This window comes from Macaca thibetana, chromosome 2, assembly GCF_024542745.1.
Source record: "Macaca thibetana thibetana isolate TM-01 chromosome 2, ASM2454274v1, whole genome shotgun sequence".
Taxonomy (NCBI): domain Eukaryota; kingdom Metazoa; phylum Chordata; class Mammalia; order Primates; family Cercopithecidae; genus Macaca; species Macaca thibetana.
In genome coordinates, this window is record NC_065579.1 from 141,491,478 (window position 1) to 141,506,361 (window position 14,884).

The window sequence follows — 14,884 nt, forward strand, 5'->3', positions numbered from 1 at the left end:
TTAGGTGCTGGTTGGTTGCCTTTAAAGATTTTTCTTCGCCGGGCGCGGTGGCTCACGCCTGTAATCCCAGCACTTTGGGAGGCCGAGGCGGGCGGATCACAAGGTCAGGAGATCGAGACCACGGTGAAACCCCGTCTCTACTAAAAATACAAAAAATTAGCCGGGCGCGGTGGCGGGCGCCTGTAGTCCCAGCTACTGAGGAGGCTGAGGCAGGAGAATGGCGTAAACCCAGGAGGCGGAGCTTGCAGTGAGCCGAGATCGCGCCACTACACTCCAGCCTGGGCGACAGAGCGAGACTCCGTCTCAAAAAACAAAACAAAAAAAAAAAAAAAAAAAAAAAAAAAAGATTTTTCTTTGGTTAGAATCTGTTTTGTGGGATTTTTGTTGTGTTAGCCAATTTTTGGATGACTATCTTAAAAGCTTTCATGATGCCACATAAAGCGATGAAAATTCGTAATTTTTTATGGTGAAAAATATCAAAATACTCCAACACACTGTTTTTGGTTTTGGATAAACATAAATTTACCACCTTGGCTACCTGCATACCTATTTTTACATATTCGTAATCATTGTATAAATATAATTTGTATTCTTTTTTCTCTTAACATTTTTTCTTCTCCATGTACTTCTTCATTGTCTTCATTGCTATCTTTAATGACTGTATTCTAGTCTAATGACTCTCAATTTTGGTGTTCTAAGGGGTAGGGCATTCAGTTAAGAGAAGTAGTAAAATTTGTTTTTTTTTTTTTCTTTTGTGTCCTGCTTGCCTTTTTTTTTTTTTTTTTTTTTTGACAAGAGAAAACCACAGGTGAATATTTATGCAAACACAGGCTAAGAAAATAATTTCTATAAAATATAAAATAAAGAAATTATGTTAGAGAATGTTGATAAATATGACCATATAAAATTTATGGTTACAAAGATGAGTTGAATTGACCAATTAGCTTCTTGGAAAATATGAAAACTTGAATGCTTCTTGAAAGCACTAGAAAAAGGTCTGGTCTGTGATCTATTTTTTAAAGAGAATTCCCAGAATAAAAGGAATATACCTTTTTTATTATTATTATACTGTAAGTTCTAGAGTACATGTGCACAATGTGCTGGTTTGATACATAGGTATACATGTGCCATGTTGGTTTGCTGCACCCATCAACTCATCATTTATGTTAGATATTTCTCCTAATTCTATCCCTTCCCCAGCCCCTGCCCCCTGGCAGGCCCCGATGTGTAATGTTCCCTGTCCTGTGTCCTAGTATTCTCATTGTTCAGTTCCAGCCTATGAGTGAGAACATGTGGTGTTTGGTTTTCTGTCCTTGTGATAGTTTGCTCAGAATGGTGGATTCCAGCTTCATCCATGTCCTTCCAAAGGACATGAACTTATCCTTTTTTATGGCTGCATAGTATGCCATGGTGTATATGTGCCACATTTTCTTAATCCAGTCTATCACTGATGGACATTTGGGTTGGTTCCAAGTCTTTGCTATTGTGAATAGTGCCACAATAAACATACATGTGCATGTGTCTTTATAGTAGCATGATTTATAATCTTTTGGGTATATACCCAGTAATGGGATCTCTGGGTCAAATGGTATTTCTAGTTCTAGATCCTTGAGGAATCGCCACACTGTCTTCTGCAATGGTTGAACTAATTTACACTTCCACCAACAGTGTAAAAGCGTTCGTATTTCTCCACATCCTCTCCAGCATCTGTTGTTTCCTGACTTTTTTAATGATTGACATTCTAACTGGTGTGAGATGGTATCTCATTGTGGTTTTGATTTGCATTTCCCTGATGACCAGTGATGTTGAGCATTTTTTCATGTGGTTAGCTGCATAAGTGTCTTCTTTTGAGGAGTGTCTGTTCATATCCTTTGCCTATTTTTTGATGGGGTTGTTTGATTTTTTCTTGTGAATTTGTTTGAGTTCTTTGTAGATTCTGGGTATTAGCCCTTTGTCAGATGGGTAGATTGTAAAAATTTTCTCCCATTCTGTAGGTTGCCTGTTCACTCTGATGGTAGTTTCTTTTGCCGTGCAGAAGCTCTTTGGTTTAATTAGATCCTGTTTGTCTATTTAGACTTTTGTTGCCATTGCTTTTGGTATTTCAGTCATGAAGTCATTGCCCATGCCTATGTCCTGAATGGTATTGCCTAGGTTTTCTTCTAGGGTTTTTATGGTTTTAGGTCTAACATTTAAGTCTTTAATCCATCTTGAATTAATTTTTGTATAAGGTGTAAGGAAGGGATCCAATTTCAGCTTTCTACATATGGCTAGCCAGTTTTCTCAGCACTATTTATTAAATAGGGACTCCTTTCCCCATTTCTTGTTTTTGTCAGGTTTGTCAAAGATCAGATGGTTGTAGACGTGTGGCGTTATTTCTGAGGGTTCTGTTCTGTTCCATTGGTCTATATCTCTGTTTTGGTACCAGTACCATGCTGTTTTGGTTACTGTAGACTTGTAGTATAGTTTGAAGTCAGGTAGCGTGATGCCTCCAGATTTGTTCTTTTTGTTTAGGATTTTCTTGGCAATGTGGGCTCTTGTTTGGTTCCATATGAACTTTAAAGTAGTTTTTTCCAATTCTGTGAAGAAAGTAATAGGTAGCTCGATGGGGATGGCATTGAGTCTATAAATTACCTTGGGCAGTATGACCATTTTCATGATATTGATTCTTCGTATCCATGAGCATGGAATGTTCTTCCATTTGTTTGTGTCCTCTTTTATTTTGTTGAGCAGTGGTTTGTAGTTCTCCTTGAAGAGGTCCTTCACATCCCTTGTAAGTTGGAATCCTAGGTATTTTATTCTCTTTGTAGCAATTTTGAATGGGAGTTCACTCATGATTTGGCTTTGTCTGTTATTGGTGTATAGGAATGCTTGTGATTTTTGCACATTGATTTTGTATCCTGAGACTTTGCTGAAGTTGCTTATCAGCTTAAGGAGATTTTGGGCTGAGATGATGGGGTTTTCTAAATATACAATCATGTCATCTGCAAACAGGGACAATTTGACTTCCTCTTTTTCTAATTGAATACCTTTTTTTTCTTTCTCTTGCCTAATTGCCCTGGTCAGAACCTCCAACACTATGTTGAATAGGAGTGGTGAGAGAGGGCATCCCTGTCTTGTGCTGGTTTTCAACGGGAATGCTTCCAGTTTTTGCCCATTCAGTATGATATTGGCTGTGGGTTTGTCATAAATAGCTCTTATTATTTTGAGATACGTCCCATCAATACCTAGTTTATTGAGCATTTTTAGCATGAAGGGCTGCTGAATTTTGTCAAAGGCCTTTTCCGCATCTATTGGGATAATCATGCAGTTTTTGTCATTGGTTCTGTTTATCTGATGGATTACGTCTATTGATTTGCGTGTGTTGAACCAGCCTTGCATCCCAGGGATGAAGCTGACTTGATCGTGGTGGGTAAGCTTTTAGATGTGCTGCTGAATTTGGTTTGCCAGTATTTTACTGAGGATTTTTGCATCAATGTTCATCAGGGATATTGGTCTAAAATTCTCTTTTTTTGTGTGTGTCTCTGCTAGGATTTGGTATCAGGATGACGCTGGCCTTATAAAATGAGTTAGGGAGGATTCCATCTTTTTCTATTGATTGGAATAGTTTCAGAAGGAATGGTAGCAGCTCCTCTTTGTACCCCTGGTAGAATTCAGCTGTGAATCCTTCTGGTCCTGGACTTTTTTTTGGTTGGTAGGCTATTAATTATTGCCTCAATTTTAGAGCCTGCTATTGGTCTATTCAGAGATTCAACTTCTTCCTGGTTTATTCTTGAGAGGGTATATGTGTCCAGGAATTTATCCATTTCTTCTACATTTTCTAGTTTATTTGCCTAGAGGTGTTTATAGTATTCTCTGATGGTAGTTTGTATTTCTGTATGATCAGTGGTGATATCCCCTTTATTATTTTTTTATTGGGTCTACTTGATTCTTCTCTCTTTTCTTCTTTATTAGTTTCACTAGCAGTCTATCAATTTTGTTCATCTTTTCAAAAATCCAGCTCCTGGATTTATTGATTTTTTGAAGGGTTTTTTGTGTTTCTATCTCCTTTAGTTCTTCCCTGATGTTAGTTATTTCTTGCCTTCTGCTAGCTTTTGAATTTGTTTGCTCTTGCTTCTCTAGTTCTTTTAATTGTGATATTAGGGTGTTGATTTTAGACCTTTCCTGACTTTTCTTGTGGGCATTTAGTGCTATAAATTTTCCTCTACACACTGCTTTAAATGTGTCCCAGAGATTCTGGTATGTTGTGTTTTTGTTCTCATTGGTTTCAAGGAACATCTTTATTTCTGCCTTCATTTTGTTATTTACCCAGTAGTAATTCAGGAGCAGGTTGTTCAGTTTCCATGTAGTTGTGTGGTTTTGAGTGAGTTTCTTAATCCTGAGTTCTAATTTGATTGCACTGTGGTCTGAGAGACAGTTTGTTGTGGTTTATGTTCTTTTACATTTGCTGAGGAGTGTTTTACTACCAATTATGTGGTCAATTTTAGAATAAGTGCTATGTGGTGCTGAGAAGAATGTATATTCTGTTGATTTTTGGGATAGAGAGTTCTGTAGATGTCTATTAGGTCTGCTTGGTGCAGAGCTGAGTTCAGGTCCTGGATATCCTTGTTAACCTTTTGTCTCATTGATCTGTCTAATATTGACAGTGGGGTGTTAAAGTTTCCCATTCTTATTGTGTAGGAGTCAAAGTCTCTTTGTAGGTCTCTAAGGACTTGCTTTATGAATCTGGGTGCTCCTGTATTGGGTGCATATATATCTAGGATAGTTAGCTCTTCTTGTTGATTGATCCCTTTACCATTATGTAATGGCCTTCTGTGTCTCTTTTGATCTTTGTTGGTTTAAAGTCTGTTTTATCAGAGACTAGAATTGCAACTCCTGCTTTTTTTTTTTTTTGTTTTCCATTTGCTTGGTAGATCTTCCTCCATCCTTTTATTTTGAGCCAATGTGTGTCTCTGCATGTGAGATGGGTCTCCTGAATACAGCACACTGATGGGTCGTGACTTTTTTTTTTTTTATTCATTCAAATATTTATTGAGCAGCTGAGGAGATACAAAGGTGATTTAAAACATTGTCAGAGGTGAGGCAAATGCACAAGTAATAGAAAGCAAAGGGCAAGCTTCACTGTATCACAGCAGTCAGAAGAAAGTGCTTTAGGGAACCAAGAGTGAGATTGTTTCCAGCCTGAAGAGGCATGGGTGGCAAATCAGAAAAGGGGATTGAGATTTAAATAGAAGACTTCAGTCTGGATTGTTGATGACACTCAGTATGGACTATATTTGTCTCTCCTTTTCCTTTCTCCTCATCTTTGGGCTTAATTTACATGTAGTGCCCAGAGCTGTTCAATGCACTTTTTCTATACTTGCTTGCATTTTTGCTTTAATGTCTTCTACGGAACTGGTTCCTTTGGTGTTTTAGGAGTTTTTTCCTGTTTTTTGAAGGATTCTTGTCCTTTTGATCTTGGTGTTGATGATGTTTTTGAGTCTTTTCCATTCTGATTTGACTTTTGTGGATTTTTGTTTTTTGTTTTTTTTTTTTTTTTTGAGACGGAGTCTCGCTCTGTTGCCCAGGCTGGAGTGCAGTGGCCGGATCTCAGCTCACTGCAAGCTCCGCCTCCCGGGTTTACGCCATTCTCCTGCCTCAGCCTCCTCAGTAGCTGGGACTACAGGCGCCCGCCACCTTGCCCGGCTAGTTTTTTTGTATTTTTTTAGTAGAGAAGGGGTTTCACCGTGTTAGCCAGGATGGTCTCGATCTCCTGACCTCGTGATCTGCCCGTCTCGGCCTCCCAAAGTGCTGGGATTACAGGCTTGAGCCACCGCGCCCGGCCGACTTTTGTGGATTTTTGGCTGGAGTATCTTGTATAGATTTCTTCACTGGGGCTTTTTCTTCAGCTTCCTCATCATCAAAATCATCATCATCGTCATCTTCATCATCATCATCATCTTCATCAGCAGCAAGTTTTACTCTTTTCTGTGGAATCTTGCTACCACCTCCAGGGGCAGACTGCTTTCCAGATATACTTAAGAGTTTCACGTCCTCCTCCTCTTCATCTTCTGACTCTGAATCTTCCTCCACAGCTACTAAGTGCTGTCCACTAATATGCACTGGACCCGAACCACACTTCAACCTTAAGTCCACTGGTGGTGTTATTTCAAAGCCCCCAAGGGAAACCATTGGCTGTACAGACATTTTCAAAGTTGCCAGTGTTACTTTAATTGGACTGCCTTCGTAATTCATTGCCTCTGCTTCAACAATGAGCAATTCATCCTTTGCACCAGCCCCTAAACTGACCATTCTTAAAGATAACTGGTGCTCATTTTCATCATTATCCACCTTAAAGTGATCGTCTTTGTCAGCCTTTAGTTCACAACTGAAAAGATAGTTCTGGGGCCTCATGGGGCTTATGTCCATGTCCATCAAATCTTCCATCAGGTGGCGGCACGCACTTAGGTGGGAGAGAAGGTGGACGGAGATAAACGAACACTGCTACAGAGAACAGCTGTGCAGGATGGAATCACACCCGGTCTTGACTCTATCCAATTTGCCAGTCTGTATCTTTTAATTGGGGCATTTAGCCCAGTTACATTTATAGTTAGTATTGTTATGTGTGAATTTGATGTTGTCATTATGATGTTAGCTGGTTATTTTGCCCATTAATTGATGCAGTTTCTTCATAGCATGGATGGTCTTTACAATTTGGCATGTTTTTGCAGTGGCTGGTACCAGTTGTTCCTTTCCATGTTTAGTGTTTCCTTCAGGAGCTCTTGTATAGCAGGCCTGATGGTGACAAAATCTCTTAGCATTTGCTTGTCTGTAAAGGATTTTATTTCTCCTTCACTGATGAAGCTTAGTTTGGCTGGATATGAAATTCTGGGTTGAAAATTCTTTTCTTTAAGAATGTTGAATACTGGTCCCCACTCTCTTCTGGTTTGTAGTGTTTCTGTCAAGAGATCCGCTGTTAGTCTGATGGGCTTCCCTTTGTGGGTAACCCGACCTTTCTCTCTGGCTGCCCTTAACATTTTTTCCTTCATTTCAACCTTGGTAAATCGACAATTAGGCATCTTGGAGTTGTTCTTCTTGAGGAGTATCTTTGTGGTGTTCTCTCTATTTCCTGAATTTGAATGTTGGCCTGTCTTGCTAGGTTGGGGAAGTTCTCCTGGATAATATCCTGAAGAGTGTTTTCCAACTTGGTTTCATTCTCCCTGTCACTTTCCTTTCAGGTACAACAATCAAACGTAGATTTGGTCTTTTCACATAGTCCCATATTTCTTGAAGGCTTTGTTCATTTCTTTTTACTCTTTTTTTCTCTAAACTTCTCTTCTCGCTTTATTTTATTAATTTGATCTTCAGTCACTGATACCCTTTCTTGCACTTAATCACATCAGCTATTGAAGCTTGTGCATGCGTCACCATGTTCTCGTGCCATGGTTTTCAGCTCCATCAGATCGTATAAGGTCTTCTTCACACTGTTTATTCTAGTTAGCCATTTGTCTAACTGTTTTTCAAGGTTTTTAGCTTCCTTTGGATGGGTTCAAACATCTCCTTTAGCTAGGAGAAGTTTGTTATTACCGACCTTCTGAAGCCTACTTCTGTCAACTCGTCAAAGTCATTCTCCAACCAGCTTTGTTCAGTTGCTGGCGGGGAGCTGCAATCCTTTGGAGGAGAAGAGGCACTCTGGTTTTTAGAATTTTCAGCTTTTCTGCTCTGGTTTCTCCCCATCTTTGTGGTTTTATCTACCTTTGGTCTTTGATATTGGTGACCTACAAATGGGGTTTTGGTGTAGATGTCCTTTTTGTTGACGTTGATCCTTTCTGTTTGTTAGTTTTCCTTTTAACAGTCGGGTCCCTCAGGTGCAGGTCTGTTGGAGTTTGCTGGAGGTCCATTCCATACCCTGTTTGCTTGGGTATCACCAGTGGAGGCTACACAACAGCAAATATTGCAGAACAGCAAATATTGCTGCCTGATCCTTCCTTTGGAAGCTTCATCCCAGATGGGCACCAGGCTATATGAGGAGTCTGTTGGCCCCTTCTGGGAGGTGTCTCCCAGTTAGGCTACACTGGGGTCAGGGACCCACTTGAGGAGGCAGTCTGTCCATTCGCAGAACTCAAACGCCATGCTGGGAGAACTACTGCTCTCTTCAGAGCTGTCAGACAGGGATGTTTAAGTCTGCAGAAGTTGTCTGCTGCCTTTTGTTCAGCTATGCACTGCCCACAGAGGTTGAGACTATAGAGGGCTAGGCCTTGCTCAGCTGTGGTGGGGTCCACCCAGTTTAAGCTTCCCAGCCGCTTTACCTACTCAAGCCTCAGCAATAGCAGACACCCCTCCCCTAGCCTGGCTGCCGCCTTGCAGTTTGATCTCAGACTGCTGTACTAGCAGTGAGCAAGGCCCATGGGCGTGGGACCTGCTAAGCTGGGCCCAGGAGAGAAGCTCTTTGTCTGCCAGTTGCTAAGACGTTGGGAAAAGCACAGTATTTGGGTGTGAGTTGCCTGATATTCCAGGTACAGTTTGTCATGGCTTCCCTTGGCTATTAAAGGGAAATCTCCAGACCCCTTGTGCTTCCTGGATAAGGTGACACCCCACCCTGCTTAGGCTCACCCTCTATGGGCTGCACCCACTGTCCAACCAGTCCCCATGAGATGAACCAGGTACCTCAGTTGGAAATGCAGAAATCACCCATCTTCTGCATTGATCACACTGGGAGCTGCAGACTGGAGCTGTTCCTATTCGGCCATCTTGGATAAAAGGCCCTGCTTGCCTTTTTAACTTTTTTGTTTGTTTGTTTGTTTTCCTAGAAGCATAGACTCAAGTTGCCCTGAATATACTCTCAACGTTTTCTCTTTGTTTTGTTTTGTTTTAAGAGACCAGGTCTTGCTCTGTCACCCAAGTTGGAGTACGGTGGCAGCACCATAGCTCACTGCAGCCTCAAACTCCTGGGTTCAGGTGATCCTCCCATCTCAATCTTCAGAGTAGCTGGGACTACAGGCAAGCATCACCAGGCCCTGCTAATTCTTTTTTTGTTTTGTTTTTTCTGAGACAGAGTTTTGCTCTTTCACCCAGGCTGGAGTGAAGTGGCACAATCTCAGCTCACTGCAACCTCTGTCCCCTGGGTTGAAGCAATTATCCTGCCTCAGCCTCCCTAGTAGCTGGGATTATAGGTGCCTGCCACCATGCCCAGCTAAGTTTTGTATTTTTAGTAGAGACAGGATTTTGCCATGTTGGCCAGGCAGGTCTTGAACTCCTGACCTCAGGTGATCCACCTGCCTTGGCCTCTCAAAGTGCTAGGATTACAGGTGTGAGCCACCACACCCAGCCAATTCTTTTATTTTTTATAGAGATGAGGTCTTGGTGTGTTGCCCAGGCTGGTCTCACATTTTTAGCTTCAAGTGATCCTCCTGCTTGGACCTCCCAAAGTGCTGGGATTATAGGCTTGAGCCACCACACCCAGTCATCATATTTTTCTTTTTTAAATGTAGGTAAACAAGCTAATTGTGGAGAAAAACTCACAAGAAATCTACAGATGTAAAAAATACAGTTTTTCTCCACTCTCTGTCCCATTCCAGAGATAATCATCCTTCCAATATTTTTCTGTTCATATACAAGCTATAATTATGCACAAGTACAGGTATACCCTTACGCCTACACATATGTAGGTTTATATATCGCTTTTACAAAAGCAGAATCTTAACTATGATTATGGGTGGTGGTGGTGTTGTTTAAAGAGACAGGGTCTCACTCTGTCACCAGGCTGGAGTGCAGTGGCACAATCATAGCTCACTGTTGCCTCCACCTCCTGGGCTCAACGATCCTCCCTCCTCAGCCTCCCAAAGCAGTGGTATTATAGGCATGAGCCACCATGCCTAGCCTGATTATCCTTTTGCAGGTTGCTGTTTTTTCCACTTCATGTCAGGAATGTCCTTTCTCTGTCAAAAAATATAGTATGTCTCAGCAGTTCCTAACCTTTTTGGCACCAGGGACTGGTTTCATGGAAGACAGTTTTTCCACAGACCATGTTGGGGCATGATTTCAGGATGACACTGTTCCACCTTAGATCATCAGGCACTACTTAAATTCTCGTAAGGAATGTGCAGCCTAGATCCTGTGCATGTGCAGTTCACAATAGGGTTCACACTCCCATGAGAATCTAATGCAGCCGCTATTCTGACAGGAGGTGGATCTCAGGTGGTAATTTGACTGCCACTCACCTCCTGCTGTGCAGCTTGGTTCCTAGCAGACTATGGACTCCGTGGTCCAGGGGTTGGGGACCTCTGGTCTAGCTTATTCTTTTTTTTTCAGTTTTGTAATTAAAAATTCTTTTTTAGGCAGAGTCTTGCTGTGTCACCTAGGCTAGAGTGCAATGGCACTATCTCGGCTCACTGCAACCTCTGCCTCCCAGGGTTCAAGTGATTCACTTGCCTCAGCCTTCTGAGTAGCTGGGATTATAGGCACCTGCCACCATGACCAGCTAATTTTTGTGTGTGTATTTTTAGTAGAAATGGGGTTTCACCATGTTGGCCAGACTGGTCTCAAACTCCTGACCTCAGGTGATATGCCCACATCAGCCTCCCAAAGTGCTGGGATTATAGGCATGAGCCACCATGCCCAGCGTGGCTTATTCTTTTTGATGACTGTGTAATATTCCAAAATTTAAAATTACTCCATTATAATTTATTGAACCTTTCCCGTATTGATGGGCATTTATAGTCTTTCCAACTTTTCACAAAGTAATTTTCCTAGTAATAGTGAAAATACATACTGGAGTTGGCAAGTGATTGAATCTTTCTTTTAATAAATGTGAAGATGTCCAAAGTTACTTCTGTAGTAATATCACTTTCATGTATATAGCAATGTATTCTTAAGAGATACCAGTGGTTAATAGTTGTGGCACTTTATTGCTCTGAAAAATATTTCTGGATTTTGTGAAAAGTGTGGATAACCCCAAGGGAGTATGCGGAACAAATGAGTATCATCCATTCTGTGTTTTAATGGGCGAAAAGCTGCTGTTTCATTGTAGCAAATATACTGATTTGTTAACTGTTTTTTTATTATTGCATATTTATTGACAATAGGTGTTTGACCTGGTGATGCTTTTCATCATCTATAGCAGCAATACTCAGACAAAGAAGTATATTGAAAGGTGCTAAGAAATAAGATTCGATCAGGCTGCATTCAAGAACAGCTGCTCCAGAGTACATTCTCTGTTCATTACTTAGTAAGTGTCAGAGACTATTGATCTTTAATCTAAAACGGAAAGCTTTACAGCTTCCATGTAAAATTTCATCTTGTTTCAGTCCATTGTTCAAACCCATTGAGATTTTTGAATTTTATTTTTGCATTAATTATTTTAATTGTCTATCTCAATGCAGTTTGCAACTTTGCCAAACTGACCTTCCATATCCTATTCTAAGTAGCTTATAAAAACCTTGAAGGGAATAGGACCCGCCTATAGAAACTAGCAGAAACGTAATTATGAACCTACTTGAACTATCACTCTTTGGCCATTCAAAACTGTGGACTTTAGGTGATAATTCCTCTAGAAATGTAAGTTATTCAAACTGGAATTTTATAAGCTGGGAATAGTGTTTTGCTGGCTGAATGTTCAGGATACTAATAGTATAGAACTTAGAAAACTGGATGGGCCAGTGGTTTGGGGTTTGGGTTAGGAGCTAATGAGAATACTTCATTGGGTCTTAAATTTTATATTTAGGAATAGATTTAATGTTTGTATTATTTTACCTTGCAGTTCTTTCTGTGTTTATTTCTACCAATGATATATGTTTTGGGCTATAATTTTCTAGAGGGCAGAAACCATATGTAATTTTTCATTGTATTTTCCCCAATAAAGCATTATACCCAGCTGAGTACTAAATGTAAGATTTTTTTAAAATTGTGGTATCAGTAAGGAAGCTATGTTTATTAACTGGTTATTTACTGTGGGTCCATTAATGTCTATGTATATTGTGTTATTGGTAGAGCATGATTACTTCTCTTCTTGAACTTTAAAAAAAAAATCAGTTTAGTTAGCATTGAATCTTATAGACCAACTTCAAATTATAACCAAGGTGGAGCATCCCTCGGGGGGGGTAGTGTGATTGCGTGAGGAAACTGGGATTTAGAAGAGCTGGCCTCCAATGCCAAATTGAGCAGATAGGAACGTACTAATAGGCTTATAATTTAACTTTTTTGAGCTTAAAGGTCAATTATTATCCAAGTGTGGAATCCCATTGATGCTGAGAGAAAACTCAGAATGGTGAAGGATTATTCTGTGTAAAACAAAGATTAAGATTTCTCAAGTTAAAATGAGAGTTAGGGAGGAGAGGTCTGACATTCCAAAAGGATAAGCAACTCTTAGCTTGTGTACTAACTGCTTCTTATAGCTCCTTTTCTCTCTCTACTCTTCCCCACTCAAGGTTCTTAAGGGTATGTGTTCATCCATTCTGTCGCTGGCTGAGAGTTTTCCTCACTCTCTAGACCAGAGTATAATTTCATTTGGCAGTCTCCTATACAAATATGCATTTAAGTTTTTTGACACGTACTGCCAGCAGGTATGTTGAAACACTTATTTTGGCAAGGAGGGAACGGGGAAGGGAAAATAATCTGATGTTTATTTCTTGTTGGTTGGACCTTACTGAAGGGGAAGGAACTCTGAACTGGATCTCAGGAAAGTTCAATCCTAGTCCCAGCTTTGATGAAATGAAGAGACTTGACTGGTGGATCTAACTCTTTGTTCTGAGCTCTAAAATTCTGTCTGAAATTAAGATCCAGATCCAGTTTATGTCAAAACATGAGACACTTTGTTGTTGTTGTTGTTGTTGTTGTTGTTGTTGAGACACAGTTTCGCTCTTGTTGCCCAGGGTAGAGTGCAGTGGCACAGTCTTGGCTCACTACAACCTCCACCTCCCGGATTCAAGCGATTCTCCTGTCTCATCCTCCTGAGTAGCTGGGATTACAGGCGTGCACCACCAGGCCTGGCTAATTTTTTGTATTTTTGGTAGAGACAGGGTTTCACCATGTTGGCCAGGCTGGTCTCGAACTCCTGACCTCAGGTGATCCACCCGCCTCAGCCTCCCAAAGTGCTGGGATTACAGGCATGAGCCATCGTGCTGGGCCGAGACGCATTTTAATAGCATATATCCAGAGAGGGAGGACTGTATTTGTGGAAGATGTTTATGAAAGCAAGTAAAGAACAGTGTCTTATTTTGTATTTTTACATATATTCTTCCTATTATTAACAATGTTAAAATGCATTTGAATGGAATTTTTAAAATGAAGATTTGTAAAAAAAATTTTTTTTAAATTTAAGGTAGAGCAACAGTTGCAGCTGACATGAGGTAGCTGTTGCAGTTGAGAATGTAATTCTGTTATGACTATGATGGAGTGATGGTATAAAGGGAGAATGGCATCCAAGACATTTTTGAACCCTCTTAATGTCTTAGAGACACTATCATGATCCATGTTTGCTTGGAAACATGCAAGTCTAGCCTGTACTATATAGAGAAAACTTTTAAAGCTTTTAGCTCCTTGAGTGCCATCTTTTTGAGAAATTTCAACTGATCTCGTACAACCTCAACTTAAAGGGTAAAATTTAACCCATGTGGGAACAAGAAAGAGGAAAACTATGCCAAAGAGCAAAATCAGGAGGGCTTAGGTAGTGCTCACCGATAAAACATGGGAAATAGGTCAAGACGGGATGGTAAAGTTACACTGGCATATTCCTAAATCTCCTGAAGCCAACATTAATGAAAACTAGATAATAGATGATGGGATTGGGTTGATTGTGATTTTAACAAAGTAGAGATTGGAGAGGCCTCGGGGGTGAATTCTCTTTGAATGGCCATCCCATATTTTGTTTTACATTGTCCTATTGACTCTCCTCTGTATAGGAAGTGGTTGGTGCCTTAGTGACGCATATCTGCAGTGGGAATAAAGCTGAAGTTGATACTGCGTTAGATGTCCTCCTAGAGTTGGTAGTGTTAAACCCGTCTGCTATGATGATGAATGCTGTCTTTGTAAAGGCATCTTATTGGCTTCTTGTACTTTAGATATCGAATACTATAATTGGTGGGACTGGAGGTGGGACAGAGGTGAAATAATGGGCAAGTAATATAAATAAAAAGTAACTATTCTATCTATGTGTTAATTGATTCAGCAAACACTTCTTTATATCTAACCCACAGACTAAGCTCTACTCTGGGTGCCATGGATGTAAAGTAGGTCCTTGCCTTTGATGTTAAAGACTAAGACACCTAAGCAATTTACTATAAATACAGCAAGGTGAATTCTTCGGTAAAGTACTATAGATACAACAGAGCAAGAATAATTAAATTTAGCCTGGGAAGCTGGAGAATTCTTCAAAGAGAGTATTTGAGTGATTGCTGAAGGATGGGAATGACTGACAAGAGAAAGTATGGGAAGTGCGTTCTAGGCAGAGAAGAGATTGAGCAGAAGCAAACTGGTGCCCAAGTCAATAGTGTGACTGAGGAATGAGAAGCAAACAAGCATGACTGGAGAATAGGATATATATGGAGAAGAGTGATGGGAGGCAAGGCTGGTAAGACACAGGACAGGCCCATATTGCAAAGAGTCTCAACATGCTAAAGAGTTTCAACTTTATTTTCTAGACAATAGGGAGCTATTAGCAGTTTTTACACAGAGTTGACCGAATCTGGTCAGCATTCAGAGATAACTCAGTAGCTATGTGATGGGCGGATTGGAGACCACTGAAAGGGTAAGGGAGTGAGAGTAAGGGCCAGATTTTGGTCATGGCAATGTGGAAGAAATGATGGCTTAGGAGACAATTTGGTGTTAGAATTAACATGACTTGGTGACTGTTAAGAATATGTGGCAATAAGAAACAAGAAAACTAGGTCTGAGTTTTTCATCTTAGGAAACT

At 40.4% G+C, this 14,884-nt stretch overlaps 2 protein-coding genes and 1 pseudogene across 3 annotated transcripts in view; 2 read left to right on the forward strand and 1 right to left on the reverse strand.

Moving 5' to 3' along the window:
* Nucleotides 1-14,884, forward strand: part of TSEN2 (tRNA splicing endonuclease subunit 2) — a 728,632-nt gene that overhangs the window by 80,683 nt on the left and 633,065 nt on the right. The window lies entirely within an intron of this gene.
* The window catches only part of LOC126949002 (Fanconi anemia group D2 protein-like), a 41,034-nt pseudogene that overhangs the window by 14,581 nt on the left and 11,569 nt on the right, over nucleotides 1-14,884 (forward strand).
* LOC126949070 (nucleophosmin-like) lies at nucleotides 5,308-6,423 on the reverse strand. 2 transcript variants are annotated; one of them, XM_050781510.1, is made up of 2 exons: nucleotides 5,864-6,423; nucleotides 5,308-5,450 (listed from the first exon to the last, which is right to left on the reverse strand). In XM_050781510.1, exons 1-2 carry the CDS (start codon nucleotides 6,421-6,423, stop codon nucleotides 5,384-5,386), a joined length of 627 nt encoding a protein of 208 aa, XP_050637467.1. In that variant the 3' UTR covers nucleotides 5,308-5,383. The 2 variants fall into 2 exon arrangements, with proteins under 2 accessions (XP_050637467.1, XP_050637466.1); XM_050781509.1 differs by having other exon boundaries at nucleotides 5,308-5,497; nucleotides 5,821-6,423.

Excerpts from the sequence above, each read along its gene's own strand:
- LOC126949070 (XM_050781509.1), bottom strand. The coding sequence starts at position 6,423 with ATGGAAGATTTGATGGACATGGACATAAGCCCCATGAGGCCCCAGAAC. Across the intron at positions 5,498-5,820 it reads CCAAAAATCCACAAAAGTCG|TCAAATCAGAATGGAAAAGA; the intron begins GCCGGGCGCGGT and ends AATCCACAAAAG.